This window comes from Dermacentor albipictus, chromosome 3, assembly GCF_038994185.2.
Source record: "Dermacentor albipictus isolate Rhodes 1998 colony chromosome 3, USDA_Dalb.pri_finalv2, whole genome shotgun sequence".
NCBI lineage: Eukaryota > Metazoa > Arthropoda > Arachnida > Ixodida > Ixodidae > Dermacentor > Dermacentor albipictus.
This window is the reverse complement of record NC_091823.1, coordinates 11,018,365-11,037,624: the sequence shown is the minus strand read 5'-3', so window position 1 is coordinate 11,037,624 and position 19,260 is coordinate 11,018,365. Positions and strand designations below refer to the sequence as shown.

The 19,260-nt window shown below is 46.7% G+C and overlaps 2 protein-coding genes across 6 annotated transcripts in view; one reads left to right on the top strand and one right to left on the bottom strand.

The window, feature by feature from the left end:
* gogo (golden goal) overlaps positions 1–16,068 on the top strand; it is a 127,917-nt gene extending 111,849 nt beyond the window's left edge. For 4 of the 5 annotated variants that reach the window (XM_065453444.2, XM_065453446.1, XM_065453445.1 and 1 more), the window contains 4 exons: positions 256–420; positions 9,251–9,664; positions 11,523–11,959; positions 12,418–16,068. In XM_065453444.2, the coding sequence (XP_065309516.1) occupies positions 256–420; positions 9,251–9,664; positions 11,523–11,959; positions 12,418–12,930 (1,529 nt within the window). In that variant the 3' untranslated portion in view covers positions 12,931–16,068. The remainder of the gene's footprint in view (positions 1–255; positions 421–9,250; positions 9,665–11,522; positions 11,960–12,417) is intronic. The other variant, XM_065453447.2, reaches the window with a different exon arrangement.
* A 1,850-nt stretch (positions 16,069–17,918) lies between these two features.
* Positions 17,919–18,490, bottom strand: LOC135919527 (transmembrane protein 107-like). Its single transcript, XM_065453409.1, has one exon. The coding sequence runs from the start codon at positions 18,333–18,335 to the stop codon at positions 17,919–17,921; it is 417 nt and encodes a 138-aa protein (XP_065309481.1). The 5' UTR covers positions 18,336–18,490.
* Positions 18,491–19,260: the final 770 nt, after the last annotated feature.

The following is a 19,260-nucleotide window of genomic DNA, read 5'->3' as shown; positions in this document are numbered from 1 at the left end:
TCGGTCAGAATTAAGTTAAAAGGTCTGACGTGCCTGAACTGGGCACGGTGGGCTGTGCGGGGCGCCGTAGTGACGGGCTCCGAATAAATCATTTTGACCCCCTGGGGTTCCTTAACGTGCACCCCCGCACGGTAAGTTGACTTGCCCTTGGGCTACTTGGTTTATTATTGAATTCACGCTTGCGATCCCGGTAAGGCTAGTCATCACTGCACCACGCAGCCGCCGGGCAGACCGCAATTGCACTTCTCTGCCCAGGCTCGTCGTCGTCGTCCTCCTGGGGCAACTGGACCGAGTGGGGTCCGTGCTCGGGGTCATGCGGTCGTGGAAGCCAGATGCGCTACAGGCTGTGCGGCAGGCTCGATGGTACCTGCTTCGGCAGCGCCTACGACACCAGGTCCTGCACACTGGACCCCTGTCCAGGTAAAACCTGCTTTTGTAACTGCTCGCATCCTTTAAACTAACAATTTATGCAGCAACCACACGCAAGGTATCCACGACGTACACATATCGCGTGGCCATCGCGCTGCGCAAACACGTCAGCTAATTGACGTAATGCGGTAACTATTCCATAATAATGGGCGGTATTTTATTTAAACGGTAGCTACATGAAATGCACTTTAGCCGCGGTTCTCGTCGTGGCTACGGTGCCTTGCATAATATAGACGCGTTGAGTTCGAGCGATGTTATACGATATATGGGCATCGGGGGCAGAATCCACTAAGCTGCACGGTTTGTACGCAATTTCTTAGCCAAAATGTTCTTACAGCAAGATAAAGGTGCAACCGATGTGGCAGCGCACTTAACTTAGGGCGTCGTATGATAGCGAGGTTAAAGAATAAAGCAATGACAAAGAAAGAAGCACGGTAATCTGATATGTTCGCACACCGTGCACCTGTGGTTCAGGCCACGGAGTTGAGGCTGTATTCTCACGCCAAATTACTGCGCACCACGTTCAAGAGGTGAGACACACTGTTCTGTAAACATGTGAATGCGGCCTCACAGTACGACGCGAACTGTGTCTCAAAAGGAACAGTGCGTTAAAATACCGGATTAATTTTTGATGTTGTGAAACGTCATCATCGTATAATTATATTCGCTGCAGGAGGAAGGCATCTCCCAGCGATCTCTAATTACACCTGATCTGCGCTGTAGCTGATTCCAAGTTTTGCCTGCAAATTGCCTGATTTCATCACCCTATCTTGCCGTCCTCGACAGCGCTTCCCGATTATGTGTCCCTACGAATTACGTGGCCTGCCCGGCTCCAATTTTTCTTCCTAATGTAAACTACCACTACCCCCATTTGCTCTCTGGTCCACACCGTTCTCTTCCTGTATCTTAACGCCATGCTTAACATTATTCGTCCCATCGTTTGTTTGAGTGGTCCTTAACTTGTTCTCAAGCTTCTCTGTCCCCCATATCTTAGCACCGGTAGAATGCCATGATTGTACCCTTTTCTATTCAAGGACAGCGTTAAGCTTCCGGTCATGATTTGGTAACGCCGGCCGTATGCCCTCCGACCCATTTTCATTCTTCTGTAAGTTTCCTCCTCATGATCAGGGTTCCATGTGAGTAAATGACCTAGGTAAACTTACTCCTGCACAAACTCTAGAGTCTGACTGCCGATCATTGCGGCAGTGCTACTTCCGGAAAATCGGCGCATGCGCAGCTCGGTCGGTGGGATCGGTCTATTGATTTACTGGATGTAAATATGGTCGTGTCATCAGCGTAAAGTATGCACTTGGTCTTAGAAAGAATGGTGGGTAGGTCATTAACAAACATAAAAAATAAATGTGGGCCTAAAATTGATCCCTGTGGGACTCCTACTTCAGTTAACTTGGATGATGAGAGATGGCTGTAAACCTGTACCATTTGAGACCTATTACTCAAGTAGACTCTAATAAAGTTTAGTGGAGGACCAGATATACCAAATGATTAGAGTTTAGCAAGTAGTATGCGATGGTTTATGGTGTCTAATGCCTTGGTCGGTTCGATGAATACAGAACCAACTATTAGACCTCTGTCAATAGCTTGCTTGATTTCTTCAGTTCAGTTTATTTCCAACACAATGTTGGGGGTCCTCTGGGCAAAAAAGTTGTCATAGACAACTTGAGGAGACCTGGCGACCATACCGACAGCAGACAAAGTGATACATTTACAAAAGAACAATTTGAAAGACTTTACATCGCAGGGTATTTTGAAATAGTGAAAATAATATACAATGCAAGAAAAAATCAAATACAGATATGGCAACTACGAACATACAATGAAAACATAGAAACATGAAAAAATAAATATGCACTTGTGTTAGAGGGTTCTTCACTCATACTACAAAAAACGTCTTATGTGCGACTTGAATTTATAGAGTTTCATGCTGAAATTTGTTTGGGAATTCACACGCTTTATTAGTGCGAGTATTTGATAAGCGAGGACAGCCCTTCCAGAATTTGTGCGTGTTTGTGGCGGTGTTATCCGTTCGTTACGCACTGCATAACTAGCTGACGTTGTGTCTGCTGAATGTAACAGGTTATGTTTATGTATGTGCAGCAGGAGTTTGTAGTCATATATTTTACTCGCTTTGAGCGAATTGCGTTTAATAAACAAAAGATTAGTTGGTAGATTTTTGGATTCACCATGATAATTATCAAGAATCCTCAGCACTTTCTTCTGCAATACCTCCAGTTTGTTATAATTCGTAGTCGTTGTAATACCCCAAACTAGTGTGCAGTAGGATAAACGGGAGTAGAAGTGGGCATAATATATCGCTCTCTTTAGCTGCAGAGGAATTAGATCTGATAATTTGATAATAAGCCAACTTTTCTGCTTAGTTCTGAAGTTAGTTCGTTTAGGCGTGTATTCCACGACATACCTTCTTCAAACCACACACCTAGAAATTTCTGACATTTTACGTGTGCTATAACGGTGACCTGGAATATCAGCGTAAGTTCGCTGTCACATGTTTTGTTAGTGGGTTTGAACAAGACGTAGTTAGTTTTATTTAGGTTCAGTGCTAATTTATTTGCATGAAGCCAACTATCAAGCTGCATTAGGTAGTCGTTAATCGTGTCCTGAAGGTCATTAAGTGTTCGCGCAGAAAAAAGCTATATTGGTATCATCTACGCAAATTACTAACTTCGGGGAGTTAGGTATATCAACTATATCGTTTATGTAAAGTATAAATAACAAGGGCCCTAGAATCGACCCCTGAGGTACTCCTTATTTTACTGTAGTAGTTGGGGAAATAACATCACCAATATTTATACACTGTTTTCTGTGGGAAAGATAATTTTTTAAAAGATCTAAGGCAACGCCGCGAATGCCGTAATCATGAAGTTTAGCTAATAAAATATCATGGTTAACACAATCAAATGCTTTCATAAGATCAATGAAGAGACCAACGGTATAAAGCTTATTTTCAATCTCATCCATTATTTTATCTTTAACACATGATAACGCTAGCCCTGTTGTTTTATTTTTCTGAAAACCGTACTGTGCGTCATTTATTACGTGGTGCTTAGTTATAAAATTCATGAGGCGCGTGTGAATAACATTTCCAAATACTTTGGATGGCACGGGCAGCACTGAGATTGGCATGTAATTACATATGTCACTAAGGGCCCCAGACTTGTGTACTGGGCCTATTGGGCCACACTTGTGTAGTTAGTGATAAGTGCCAGTTCGGTTGAATATGCTTGGCGAAATCCGAATTGCTCAGGAGACAAAATTTTCAATTTCTTTAAATAGCGTATTAATCGAATGTGGAATAGCTTTTCAATCACTTTACAAAAGAAAAGGGGGCAAGGGTACACATTAGTCTGTAATTCCCTACTGAAGTCTGATCACCTTTCTCGAAAGCAGGAACTATTCTACCAGCTTTAAGACAGCTCGGAAACACCCCTGCAGAGAAGAGTTTGTTAATTATTAGTGTCAAAACTGATGATATTTCGTGCGAAGTCAGTTTTACTTTACAAGGATCAATGTGGTCTAACCAAGCGCTTGTAGTCTTCAAAGATGTGATGAGCTGATGAATTTCATCTGCAGTCGTTGAACGCAGATAAACGGAATGACTACACCGAGGTATATCAGGTAAAGGACACGCTGGCTGCTGCGAATCCGTAGATGCGCAAGAATGCTCACTGAATGCGTTAGCTATTCTAAGAGGATCAGTACACATTTCGTCGCCTTGCTTTATCTTTATTGTTGTCTCTGAGCAATCATTTTTTTGAGAAACTCTTTAATAATTTTCCAGCAGCGCGTCGTGTTGCTTGTGTTTTTTTACAATAAGATCCTCGTAATGATTGCGCTTAGCGCTGCTTTAATAAAGAAAGATAATGTTGCAGAATATTTCTGAAAGCGGGATTTTAATGTAAGGTTAAAAGGCTGAGACCTAAATTTCTTATGAAGGTTACTCTCTCTAATAATAGACTTTAACAGGGGGTTAGTAATCCATTGATTTCTGGGTGAACGAAACCTCTTCTTCACAGTAGTGTAAGTGGTGTAGTTTTCTATGCACCTAGCTATTGTTTCCGAGAAAGACGCAAGCCTTTTCTGCGCAATCCTCCTTATTCATCCATGTCCAGTCTACTGCACGAATTAACTGCACAAATTAACTGCACAAACTTGGTGGAGTCAAATAGCCGCTTTGTCAATGTATTATTGCTCTTTATATTTTTAAAGCCTAAGGTCTACTAAGCCTAATATAATTATCTACAACTCCTGCAATGTGATCAGATGAAATTTTGTAGATAATACGATCTACTAGTGTACTGGAGCCCAGTAAATCATTCCTAGTTGGAGCTGAATTATGCGAGGAAAAGCCGAACCTGTATAAACAGTGCATGTACTCTAAACATTATACACTATCAGGATTGATGATGTTATTGTTAATATCACCAGATATAACAATGTTCGTATTTTCTATAACCAAGGTATTAAGAACGTTGCTTAATTGACTGCAAAATTCAGGATACGAAGATGAAAGTGACCTATAAATGGAAGCTACGATAGTGTTACGACTGTTAATTGGTATAACACTATTTTTAAATGGATGGTTAAATGGAAATGGATAAACAGATTCACAGGGAATATGTTTAAATCTGATATCAAGACGGCGCGTGCATGTTAAGGACGAGTCTACAAGCATGGCGCTTCCACCACCATGACACAATTCGCTATTGCGATATTCAGAATGATAACCTGGTAATCCATATAAGCTGCCTTCATTGTCAGATAACCGTGTTTCAGACAAACGTGTTATAGAGAATGAATGATGAGGTAAACAATGGATCGCAACAAGATCACCATGGTGATTTCTAAGACTGGTTGTTTAGGGGCAGAAGCGATAATGCTGATGACATTTCGCGCAACAAATCTGTCGCTTGTTGGCACGTCTAGATAGATGGCGATTTAAGGTCGGTTTAAAATGAGAAAGGACAGCATATCTAGCGGAAGATACCAAGATTTTCTGCACACGCAATTGGAAACGCGCGGCTGTCATCGGTCGATCATCCCGGCTTTGATCACGCCATTATCGGTCCAGAGGTGCTTCCACTGGTGTGCTCTTTTAAGCGCAAGAGCCTGCGCAAAAAAAAGCGTTTTGGCTCTGGCGTGATGTGATTGTTCGCATACACAGGTTTGGGGCCTGTGCTCTGGGCAAGCCCTATGTCCGCGGTAGACAGCCGCGCCTTTCTTGTCTTTTTAGTGAATTCAGCCGTCTTGTTTTGCGAACAGAATCGCGCAATAATGTGGCTTCCATTTTTCATGGGCACCCAGTGTGCGGTGTCTATATCTGTATGGGCGATTAGGCAACCAATCTTGTCAACAATAGTTTGGACGACTGCCAGGCAGTCTTCGCCTTTTGACTCGGTGATGCCTTTCAAATCAACATTATTGAGTCGCGAATTTTGTTCGAGATCACACATTTGTTTACTAAGTTTCTTATTTTCCCCTCTCAAGACCTTGTTTTTTTTAGTCAATGCCTCATTGTCATGTCTCACGCATTCATAGATGTCATTAAACATCACTAGACTAGTTTTCAGTTCGGCGACCTCCTCACGAACAGCCTGTAATTCCTTTGCTAGTTAGGCACAAGTCGGCATGCTCAAGTTTAGCAATGCAAAGAGTTAACACGAAAAAGGGGCAGCAGTGGAAGCGGGCAAAAACGCAGTACGAAACCCGCGAATACACGCAAAGTGCCTCGAACAGCAAGTCACAAGTCACACGGCAATTCTGCGTGTATTCTCGAGCTTCTTTCACGCTCGGAAAAACACTTTTATTTGACACGTATTGAGCAACAGAAAACATTATCGGGGGTTTCTCATCTTGTGCTACAATTTTTTCATTGACACTTTTCATCTAATTGTAATATTTGAGAAATTAAATAATTAAGACTAATTATGAAATTAGGCGGGATGCAAAAAAAATCTGAATATATTCAAGCGACGGCAAAGAACATTATCTTGGTTCTGTCCAGCTACGTGGCATTTGCATATTTTTAAAATCTTGGTTCATGATAGCTGGGACACCCCGTACATGTCACTTCTACATAATTGAAACAATTTCTTTAGTTATAAGCGGAATGCTGCAAGCTCCACGGCTTTAATGTGAAGTTCGTTCAGGGCTTCTGCAATCCATGCGACGGGCACTTAGACCACTAAATACAGACAATTGTCGTAGCTTCGTCCGAACGCACTGATTTAAGTGGTTGAACTGCGCGCCGTCGGGAGAGCACAAAAGACAACAGAATTCGAGCGACGCAAACGCTGATCTTGCGGACACGACGCATTTTAGTGACCATTCTCAGTGTTGCGCACGCTTCACATTGCTCACTTCGCGATACCAGGCCACCGTGGCCGACTTTGTGAGAGGTGCTGGAGCGTATACTCTTCGGTGACGGTGGCTACAAGATTGCGCCAGCGTAGTGCGCGTCAAAACCTCCCCGCTTTTCCGCCAGAAGTGGGCGCGCTGGGATTTCACTCAGTCGACGATGCCACATCAGGCAGCGGGGACGAAGTGCTTTCCGCTGCGGCGATGGTGGTGAAAAAACGGCTCTCCTAGTGGTGGACCCTGGTGCGCCACGCTAGTGAACCGATGAGTGCTCCTTTTTTCTTTTACGACGCTGTCTTTTCTTTCCCTTTTTTTTTCTCAACTTTTTTATTATTTATTATTTTGCCTATTCTTTGGCCTGAGTATGTTGGAATACTACTCACCCGTTACAAAGGGTACGACGACTAGTTCAGTTCAGTCTATACACCGCGATGACGCTGCCGATACCGTATATAGAAACAAAGCGCTGCATGTGCGAAGGTATGCCTGCGGCTGCTGCTGTGAATCACGCCCACGCCTCATCCACGTGCTGCCTCTCGCGATCTCCCAGTTTGCGAAGCAGTCTCGCCACATTTCGCACCGTTCGCAACGCGCCGCACGAGACAGATTGTCCGCGCCAGCCAATATATCGCGAAATGAAAATGCGCATAGAGCTGCGCTCAAATTTCGCGTTAAGGAGTATCGTAATCTTCGGTGAATTGTATTTTTGCTTGTTTCATCTCGCATAGAGAATTATGGCTTTAAAAGCATTTGAAAAAAATAATATATCCGCAGCCCTATGAGGCAGGTAAAGCTGAAACTAGAAAGAAACTTGATAAAAATGCTCAAAACGCATCACTGACCAACTTGACTTAAGTTGACTAGACACCACATTTCTATCTGCTACCGCCGAATAGAGAGTCATGATGAGTATGAAAAGTAAGGCTATTCCACGCATCAGACATTAGGCAGAAGTTCGCAGCACAGCATTAATGCTACTGCCTTTCACAGCAGCGCGCGCCCAATACATTACGCACTGGAACTGCTCAATGCGCTTTGAGATTTCCAATCAGAGCGCGCCACAAAAAATGAAAGCACGTGTCATTCTCGGCTATCAGTTGAGGCCTCTGGCCAATGGGCCACGACAGCACGTTCCAACGCTTACCCGCGCTAGCTCGAGCGGCGCAGATAGACATAATCTTGTTCGTTAGCCAGCAACCCCCTTATCGTAGAAATTCCTTCTTTAGTCGGCATGCTATGAAACAATTCTAAAATACTATAGAGAAAATAGGAAAGTCTATCCACACCTGCACAGCATACTCGGCGCTGCGGAGGCAACTGTGTTGCGAAGATTACAGACGAACACCTACATAAATCTGCACAATCTCATTGATTCTGATGATTCTGACAATCTGATTTTCCCCACGGCATATGTAGACATGTACCCGTGGTGTGTGGCAACACCAACACTCCTTCACATCACGTGGGAGTGGGCAGAATGCGGAGCAAAACACGGAACAAATGACACGTGGAACAAATGGGCGACGCTGCTGTCTAGCCCGGGCCTGGGGGATCAGCTTCGACTGATCCAACAAACTGAGCGGATGGCCCGTGCCAGTGGGGCCTTGGAATAGGGGCACCACCCTGCTGAACAAACTCCGTTTTTCACCCCCCTACTTCCTCTGGGGAACTGGGGTACGAGCCCGTGCAGTTAATGTATATAAAAATTTCTACTACTACTACTACTATTATTATTATTATTATTATTATTATTATTATTATTATTATTATTATTATTATTATTATTTCTTATTCTTCTTCTTCTTCTTCTTCTTAGTCGGCAGCTGCGGTGGCTGTTTAAGTTTCGTGAGTCGGCTTGTGCTTACTATTGGCGCAAGTACTGAATTTCTTACCTGCGCCACCATTACAAAAACGCCTTTTGTTGACTACAGCGCTCGTCCTTGCAGCGGCGGGCATCGGAAGCTTGCTGAGCTTACGAACGGTTTTAGCTTTTTGAATACGCTGTCTTCGCTAGTTTTCTTACGCCAAAATTTGTTCGTAAGTTCGCTTAATGAATTAAGCCCCATAAGTACACGTTCTGTGTGGCTGCAGCTTTAGAGAGCCCCATGAAGCCAGACTATCATGATGCACTTTCTGGGAACTTTCTTATAACGTTTTGTTCGTAATTTTGCTTAATGAATGAAGTCCCATAAGTACACATTCTGTGTGGTTGCAGCTTTAGAGAGTCCCACAAAGCCAGACCATCACGATGCAGTTTCTGGGAACTTTCTCATAACATTTCAAGGACTTCCTCAGAAAGGCACCTCTAAGTAGAGAACGTTAACCCCGGTGTGTTCACTGGCGTTGTTCGTGCTACGCATGCCGTTTTCAGAATGCATCGTTGCCATGTGTATAGCACGATCCTCAGTATACTGGCTTCCCTTGGCAGACACCACGCCGTCGGCAGAAAACGCCACCTCGACCACGCCGCTGCCGTCGACCTACTGCATCTGCGGCTGCACGCTGACGGTGATCCGGCGTGCCACCGTGCGCTTCTCCAGCTCGACGCCGTGCGTGGACAGCTCCGTGTCGTGGGTGCTCAAGCCGTTCTCGCGGCACAGGCTGGTCTCCGTGAGGTTGATGGACGTGGAGCTGGACGCCGGCGAGATATCGGTGCGCGATGGCACGTCCCCGCTGGGCGTCCTCCTGGCCGCCGTCCCTTCCGAAGGCGGCACCCAGCCGCTGCTCGAGGCCACCTCCCTGTCGGGGCCAGTCCGCATCGACTACGTGGCCGCCCAGTCCTCGACTAGGAACGCGTCGCACCAGGCTGTGGCCAGCTTCAGCATTGCCTTCTGGGAAACGAGTGAGTCGCCTCGTCCCACTGGAGGAGTAATTAGCGCGTTGTCGACAACAGTGAGACTCCGGACCAAACAACCTGCAATTGGTACATTTTAAATGAACTCAACCCGTATTCGTAACCAACTTTGTGCGCTGGCGTGCCTCTTAGAAACAGGCGCCTACCACTGTCAATATTTTCTTACGAAAGGAAACCTTTGTGAATTCGGTCCTTCGATCCATACTCGCAAAACTTGCAGAAATGTCTGCGATTGGCCATCGCTGAGGCCAATCGCGCTATCACGGCGTTCACTATTTTGAGTGGCGTGCACCCAAAATCGGCCATCGGGCATATACACTTACTTGAGAAGGGTTTTGCGAATACAGGTGGTCCTTTTTATTAGTGTATTTATTTATCTGTTAACTTTGTGAGCAATGCCGAGCGGCAGCATCGCGAAGTGGTGCGAGAGGACGAGGATGCATTTACAGCGTGAGCGGGGAAACGCTTTGCATTAGGGAGCGGTCAGCGGATGCCCTCATTGTTGTGGGTGCGACATGCATCGGTAAATAATCTTTACCAATGAATGTACGCACCCACAAGGTGGCGCGCACCTGAGGAACGCACTAGAGTTACTGTATTAGCATATACAGTAACCCTAGAACGCACCAGTGCGCAAAGCATTTCCCCGCCTATAAGCACAGTTTTCTGGAATGTTATGAGTCAATTTGCAAAAACTTAAAACTAGAAGTAACTAGCTGGCAATCGTTCAGTTGTCGTGGGAACGACAGTTCTCGTCTGGATTTTTCTAAACTCCGGGCTTGTGGCTTCAAACATTATCGTGACGTTATTTATTATATCCTTTATCTTTCTAAATTTCTATGTAATCATAGTTTTCTAAATCAGTTGTAAGTTCGCAAATAGTCTCTGCTCACATGCGTAATAAGTGCGAATTTTACTTGCAATGCAATATTTTGTTGAAAACGACCAATTTGAAAAGTCACAAAGCCCTTTGAAGCCACAAGGACGATGTTAAGGCAAATTCACGGCCCCTCATTCCCATGCTAGCGAAACCGCCGAACTTGCACCTCCCGTAGACACCAGAGTTAATTCTGAGAATTTTTTTTTTGTGTGGGAAATGAACTACGCTACGATTGATAGTAGTTACAAAACATGCATGTTAGTGAGGGTGTGTTACACAACTTCAGTCTATTTTAGACGTTGGCTCTGCAATCTGCTGTCGAGTGGCTAAAATCGTCGGCCCTCCATTTCAAACCTTTGAAGAGCGCAAAAACAACGCGCGCACACAAGTAAACAGACCAGGGGCCGCTTGAACGAACCATCTCACTCGCGAACAAACTTACCCGCCGTTAAAGAGCGTTGTTAAGGTGCGAGTATATGTCGCCGCGCCGTATATTGTCGAATGACATAGTCTCACTTTTGCGAAGTGTGATCTTTGGTACTCGACAGTTAATTACGCGGCAACTTACTGGGACTTGTTCGGGTAAATATTGTGGTGTATTGCATCACGATCATCATCATTATCATGAGCCTATCGGTCAATGTTTGTCGTCCTGCAGTGTACGTGAAATAAGTGATCACGGCGATGTTCACCATGATACGTGCCATTACTATCCGCCGCTGTGGTTCGGCGACTATGGTGTCGCGCTATTGAGCATGAGGTCGCGGGTTCGGCCGCGGACGCTGCACTCTCATGGGGGTGGTATGCAAGGCCGCGCGTGTTTACCGTGCTTCGGTTTCACGGTAAGGAATCCGGCCAGGATGTCAAAATTATCCCGGAGCCTCCCCATGATGCCGTGCACCTCGTGGTAACCCGTTGTGAATTTTGGGCACAATGTAACTTCTATAACGCGTGATCCACTCGCAGACTCGACCTCGGCCAGCGTGGCCTCGCGGTACCCTCGCCGCTCCGGCCTGGCGCCGTTCCATTCGTCGGTGCACGCGCTGCTGGCCTTCCTGGGCTGCGCCGTGGTGCTGACCGTGTCCCTGCTGGCGGTCGCGTACCGGAGCCGCTGCTGCCTGACGCGGCGGCGTAAGGCGCGCAGCCTGGTCTCGGACTCGCTGTGCTCGGACGGCGGCATCGACTCGCGGCCCACGGTGCGCCTCCTGGCCGCGGGCTCGCTCACCTCCATCTCGGAGATGTCCGCTGAAGACGACGCGCCGGACGAGAACGAAGCTGTGCCCGTCGCGGGTGCCTTCCCGCTCAAGCATTCGGGCGAGAGCCCCGAGGATTACATGGAGCAAGCGTGCCTGTTTAAGTCGGTCGGCTCCGTGTGCACGGCTTCGGTGTCTTCTACACCGGTGGTGAGTTGGCTCCTTAGAGCTTTCTGTCTTGCTGAAACGTCCCAGTACTAAGCATGCTTGGCCCACAGACAACGGAAAATTTTGCGATGAAAAGAGGTTGTATTTAGGTCTTGTTGAAGAAGAATAAGTTAGTGGGCTGCTATTAAGGTAATTGTCTGTAGTTGACGCGTTCATGGACTGATGGTAACCAGCGTATAGCAGACTCAGTTAGTCGACCGAGATGTCTCTTAGTTCTTCCCACTCGGTCACACGAGAAGCTCCTGGCTCATTTAGTAAAGCGCGTGAATTTATTTCGCAGTGTGACTGCACCGCGAAAGGTGACGCAGTCTTCAAACCGAGCTCCACGGCTGTAAAAACCTCTCCGAGGAACGCGCGTAGGTCTCCTGCGTATAAACCAGGTGAATGCCAGCTTTCCCGATCCTAACAATGCGCGCGTCTTCGTTTTCTCTTTCGCGCAGCTCAAGAAGCGGGTGCCCGTGGCCACAGTGTCTCCGCAGCCGCAGAGCCAAACGTGCACGCCGCGGCTTCCTCTCAAGCCGAGGCCGCTCAAGTACCTCATCGCGGCGAGAGGCGACGGCGCCGAGGACTCGGTCGAGTCCCTGGAGGCCTCGGGGCGAGGCTCGGGCTGCCCCAACCGGCGAGCGGCGGCTCCCGGCCTCGTGGACCGCGTTGCGAGCTGCGGCTCGCGCGCGAGGGACGGCGCGGCCCTCGCGCTGGCCGCGTCCCTCTCCGAGCTCAGCACTAGCGGCACCGAGGACGGCTTTGAGCTGGACTATTACGACTACGGCTGCCACGACGTGCCCGGGTCGTTCTTCAGCGCCCAAGTGGGCAGCTGGCCGCCGTTCCTGCCGCTGCCGGCCGAAGACGAGCTGCTGGAGTTGCAGCTGCAGAGCTACACCTTACCCCCGCCGACCGAGACGACCGACTTGAGCGTGGTGGCTCAGGTGGACGAGTCTGAAGACGAGCAGTGACGGATTATAAGGGCGCCTCTGCTCAGCTGGATGCCGGGTGCAGAAAGTGTTAAGTGTTTCCGACTGAAACGCCGCCTAGGCTGTGACTTTTCTATTCTGCTTCACGGCTGACACTGCTGCTGTGGAACACCTCCACGGTTGTTGATCACAGCTCAACAGTAGCAGTAGGGGTCGATGAAACAGTAGCTGTCTCAAGTTCATCTACGTAAGAGGGTGCGCGTTAACTTCGCTTCATGTCCTCGCCAACTGCCCGAGTTCTGGCAAATAACGCGAGATTTTTACGCACAATTTTGCAGAATGATAATGTGGTCGTAAGTTGGGCGCGCTTACACGCGTTTCACGCTGTTAATGGCATATATGTCTCGGACCATCACTCGCTAAAAATATCGCAGCACACGCTTTCGATGACACGCTTGTCAACCATAGCACCATCATGCAGTTCGAGTAACCTGGCTGTCGGAATGTGCGCGTCAGTGCGATTCACTGGGCGGTCAACAACGCCAAGTAAAGCGCCTAACGCTCTGCTCGCACCTTACTTCGGTTTTGCGCGTTTACATGATTGACTACGACTTTGTTGCTATGATCGCACTCACCTGTGATATTTGGCTAAGAGGTGCGTATATGCTAATCGCATCGCTTAAAACGGATTAGCATTCAGAGTACGATGCCCAAGTTCACAGCATTGGTGGCGCAGTAATCATTCTTTGTCATCCTTGCTGCAAACGATGGTATATATACATTTCGAATTATTTAAGCCGGGCAAGTTATTTCTTAACGATTACAGCGGAAAAAAATTCGGAAGTCCCAACGTCCTCTCTTGAGTGCTTTGGTTACACTTACCGGCTTTGCCGATGTAGCTGCAATAGCGCCGTCGCCGATTTCTGCCTGCGTGATTTTTCCAGCTACGTTATCAGGCAACGCAAGGTAATTTTAGCGACGCGCTCCTTTTTTCTTGAACCATGCGCAGCAGTTCAGGAGCCGAGTTCGCAATTTTTGTACGTGCAAGTGCTGTTTGCCATTGTCTGGCCATTTTCACTGATAACATGTCCGATATAACGGATGACTAACTCGAAGAGTTCTAGCGCAGAGTTCTATCGTAAAAACTTTTTGTGTAAATACTTGCCCTGTCCTGCGAGTGTGGATAAACGATGGGTCACCTGTGCAGAAGTTCTGAAACAGCGTCGTGAACGAAGGCATTGTTCAAAATGTTCATGACTTTCGTATCATCGCCGCCATTTTTTGTTCCGTTGTTTTCGTTTGTTGCTCCTTTGCTCCTCAAAGGTCGCTTTGCCTGTTGGCCTTCGTCTTCAAATACACGTAAATTGCAGAAAGGCTTTCTCACCCGACAATCATAGATGCAATCTTGATGAACATTATTGCACTAATAAAAGTTTAATTTTGCCGACTGTTGTAACTAGAGAGAGAGAGAGAGAAGGGAAGACGGAAAGGCAGGGAGGTTAACCAGACTGAGTCCAGTTTGCTACCCTACACGTGGGGAGGGGAGTGGGGAGTGAAAGATATTTCTTGTTCATCCCTAGGACCTTCGATGTTCTTACAAAAGTTGGGAAGAAACGAAACATCGATTTTCTAGCAATTGATTTGTTTACCACAACATTATGAACTGCAACAGTTTATATTATGAGTAAATTATATTGTACACTAATATATATTTTTATTGTACCTCGCTCTGAAATAAATCACAAATCAGGTAGTAGAACATTTGAAAATATTACATGAGCAATGAAACTTCCTCTAAGCACTGAACTAATACATTTCTCCGCAGTAAACACTCTCAAATACAGTTTAGAGAATTTCGGTGCCTGTTTTTAATAGGATTTTTTTTTTCACTTACAGAGTTCTACCCACTTCCGGCGTTTTCGGTAAGGCAGTCGAGGCCCTCAATCAGAACGGCTTTTGGTGATCGATATTTATTAGCTTTATCTCACTTGTAACAAATTTTATTAAATCTAGTTTATCGCTTGCGTAGTGAGATCCCTTCTGCGTTTGACTTGTATTTGCATGAGGAACCTTGACTTGACCAGGAGCTAACGCTTCCTTTGAAGAGCAATTTTGCTTCACTTGCATATCGAGTACCTGATAACATCGAATCGCAAGCACATTTTTCGTCGTTTGCTCTTTTGCGATATCACAGTCCCCCTCACGCACACTTTATTGTCTTCAGCATGGAGAGAAGCTAAATGTTCTAACAAACAATCGTAGGATTGATTGAGGCAACGTAGAAGTATTGCAAGTGATCGGCGATTGGAGTAGCAAAACTGCGATAAGCGGTGCTGCAGCTGATGACACGCTGATAGCAAGATACTGGGCCGATCCAACTCTTGGCACTCGAGGGTATTTCGGCATCCGGTTGCGGCTTGGAAAGGTTGGCTGTTAACCAGCCTACGGAACGGGCCATGAAAAGATCATGATGTAGATAATCGCTCGAACTCTGTCGTCTATGGGTACCCGCCGGCCACCCCTACACTTCTAACATGGGAGGAGCCCAGCAGCCTTGCATATTTGTGCGCATGTTTGCCCATGTCTGCACAGCAACGCCGCGCGTCGCAATTTCACCACTACCTTTGCCGGTCACTGGTGCTAATCATTTTGTGTTCGGTGCCACTGCACATTCTTTGTTGTCGTTATGTTTTACCGAGAGGGCATTACCGCATCAGCTTTGACTCTCTTTTTCTTTTCCTTAGCTTACCGCGTGAGAGAGGCACCGTGAACTCGAAGATGGCGAACCCGATAATATGGCGGAAATTGTTAATGTCCAGAATAGCGCTGATTATCGCAGTGCACCTTGCCATTGTTGTGGTCCTTTAATACTCAGTTCATCAAAATTCTGCGCGTGTAAGTCGTATGAATGCGCGGATCTACAACGACTAGTCATTGGCTCCGACGAGGACGGCATTATGACGTCATTTCTTTCTTCAGGACAAATGCTTTTTTTTTAGTCCTGATTGTATGTCAATTCCTCACAAACAAGGGCTCTCGTCTTATGGACAGCGCTTTGGCGCAGACAATAATGAACCAAATCATTACGTCAGTACGTAAAGCCTTGCCAGCGTTTGTAAATAGTTGACGGCGCTAGTCACTTCTGAAAATTGTGTTTAATAAAAATGTTTTGCTACACGAGGCTGAGTGAATCCTTCGTCAGAGTGTTGTTGTTGGACTTAAATGTGCTTTCTGGTTGTTTGCAGTGGAGGTAGGTATCGAGCCTCGAAAACATTTTCTTCGGCAGAGAATTCCTCTGCTGGAAACGAATCGTGGTGTTGGGGAAATAAGAATATCTATGTGCAACATTTTAACACAACTAATCTAATAATAAGGCAGGCCGAGAATAAGCGCTTTCGACGGGAAACGGCGCGTGTTCGACGCATTCGCTGTCCCCTAAGCTCCGCCGAGTCAGACGCTGACACTAAAGGGGTCGCTTTTGGGGTCACCACACGGGTCATGCACGTGCGTGCCGACTGGTCGAGTTCGTATTATCCGGCGAAGTCAAGCTTTAGGATGGAAATAGCGAAAGTTAGGGCCCATAGAAAGGCATGCGCGCTGGCCGGGACTTTTGGTCGTGATCGAATGAACCGAAAAATCGAATTAACCTGAGTCGAATGGGCGGAAGTATATTGTACATTATTTTCATCCCTCTAGGTCTCCTAGTAGACGTGGTTTACAGAACTGTACTTGATATTATTGCCGAGTTGTAGAGCTACAAAATGATTTTAAGGCCCCTAAAGAGGCTCGACTTTCGGAAACTGTCGTAAAAAAATCGAAGAACAATTTTTTATTGAGGCGAAAATAAAATAAATAGATGTATTCACCCTATAATGGTGAGTCCTACTACTTTTCGCATAGTAGCAACAAGAATATAATATACATATATCATTTGCGTAGCAAGAAAAGACACAATGTACCAGGGCCAAATATCCACAGCACATAGTCATGTACACACACGAACATATAGATATAAAAGGCGAAGGCAAGTAGCCCCGCACTGAGTGCGTACACATTCGCACTCACAAACACACATACGAGGTTGGTCAACACGCCTAGTTGAGCAAGTTGGTCCAGCATTTCAGGCGTGTAAATGCGCCTAAGACACAAGGTTGACAGAAATCATTTGAAAGTATGCGCTACGTGTGTCTTGATCTTTCATTCGTCCTTGCCTCGTAGGCGCCTGCAACACATACGAGACTGCGATGCAGTCTACTATCAGAATGTAAACATGCACACTGCACACATGCACACTGATGAACCCTAATGAAATAATGCAGCGAAAGGTGAGCTTTAGCACAGGTAACGTAATGACCCCAAGAGCGGGGTTGACAGTGTCAAATAAATAAAATAAAAATATACAAGCGCTCATAAAAAATCTTAGTCTAATACAAACCAAATTTCTTTATTTTTTGCGCTTAATTCAATAAAACTCATTCGAATCGCTTGAGCGGTTGCCTGATAAAAGTACTTGTACTTGTCACATGATATCAAAGTAGCGAGCAATCTTACTTCACGCTAAAGGACATAACGTAGCACAAAGGTACAACTATAATGAAAGAAACATAGACGTACGTCACAACTGCTTTTCATTATGGTTGTGTGGTTGGGCTACACCATGTCCTTTAGCGAGCCCTAACTGACCCAGTGCTCCTAAAATTGCGGATCATGACTCCCAACGGGGCCATGAGCCTTTTTCTGGAGGTCATGGAGGGCCCTGTATATGTACACTCTGCTTGCCGGAACACAGATGAATCTATATATATAATAACCGAACAACATATCCTCTTTCATGACTTCGTGATAAATGACATACATGAAAACCTGTTACGCGAAGCACGTACCAGTCAGCAAAAAAAAAAGAGAGAGAGAGAAAAATAAGTACGCGGAGGAAACAGGTATACATATCGGCGCACTCGCGACCACCACTTAGGTGCAAAAACAAAGAAATGCACGTAGCCGCGCATTCACGAGGGAGACGGACACCCGTTTCAGGGAACCTTCTTGAGCCACACGACTCCTATGATCACACAGAGCTCGGCGAACGCCGGCAGCACGCTGCAGAACACGAATATCCACCAGTAGGCGGAGCAGTTCCACAGGTCCACGACGAAGTAGGCGAGTGCGACGGTGGCCGCGCAGTGAGCTGACGTCGAGATGAGCGCCTGCGACGCGAAGAACATGGAGACGCCGGTCAGGAAGCCGACCAGCTCGAACGCAGCCAAGACCAGGCCCAGCGAGAGCCCCACGATTATCTCGGTGCTCTTGGCAGCATGCTGCGCCTCGCTGAAGTCGCGGGGCAGGCAGGCCCGAACGTTCTCGTCGTAGACCCAGAGCAGCGTCACCAGAAGCACAACGTGAGCAGAAAGCGTCAGAAAACGACCTGGCACAAGCGCGTTAGTCCGCATCTCGGTTCAACGCATGGGCGGCGTTAGCAATGAGAGAGAGAAATGAAAGCGAACGACAAGGGGTCAACCAGAGTCGCGCCTAATTGGCTACCCTACGCATTTGTAAAGGAAACACTAGGCAGGAAGATCACGAGCGAGAAATAAGGACAGTCAGCGCTCGCACACTCACCCAATGGCAGGTCCCACAGTAACAGGAGTCAAAGTCAGAGCTTTGCCATAACACAGTCATGGCAGTGATGATGTCCAGTAAGGAACATCGAAGATGCGAAAGCCAGCAAGAGAAGTTCAAGTAAATGAAAGTGCGATTGCAAGGTACCGGCGAGAATTTGCACCCTTAGTGCTGACGTTGCTGAACAAGCGGTTCTCACTAGAACCAGGCGAGCGGCTCACTCAATCAGCCGCTGCAGTGTCAGTGATATCAAGTGGGCGGTTCATATTACGCGCAGTGCGTTGTTCCAATATTCATTCCTGGTTTTGGTGCGTTCATCCTAAGGACGATGTCCTAGCGGTCTTCCACAGTGAACCACGGCGGTGCCAGTGTTTTCACGACGGTAGTTTGCACAAAATCAAGTGCACGGAGTCACTTCAGGTAACACTTTCGCGTCACATGTCGACACCGTGGAGAATAGTACGAGGAGCTGACAGCTGGTTCGTATTGAAAGAAAAAAGAAAGAAAAAGACCTAAAACACTCACGTAACAAACTGTATTCCCGCATTCACTGCTGGCAGAGAGCTTATGACGAGGTAAGCAGACCTGAACTTGGGCGCAGTGAATCACACCACCCGTTTCCGCGGGGAGACGGGCGATATTTTCTGTTGCTGCAGTCTTCTCGGGCCGGTTTCCTTGGCAACGGAGAAACAGTTGATCGGAAACAACAACAACTATGCTTGCTCCGCCTATAAGCTGCTTTTGTTAGACACCGCA

Excerpts from the sequence above, each read along its gene's own strand:
- LOC135919527 (XM_065453409.1), bottom strand. The coding sequence starts at position 18,335 with ATGCGGACTAACGCGCTTGTGCCAGGTCGTTTTCTGACGCTTTCTGCT.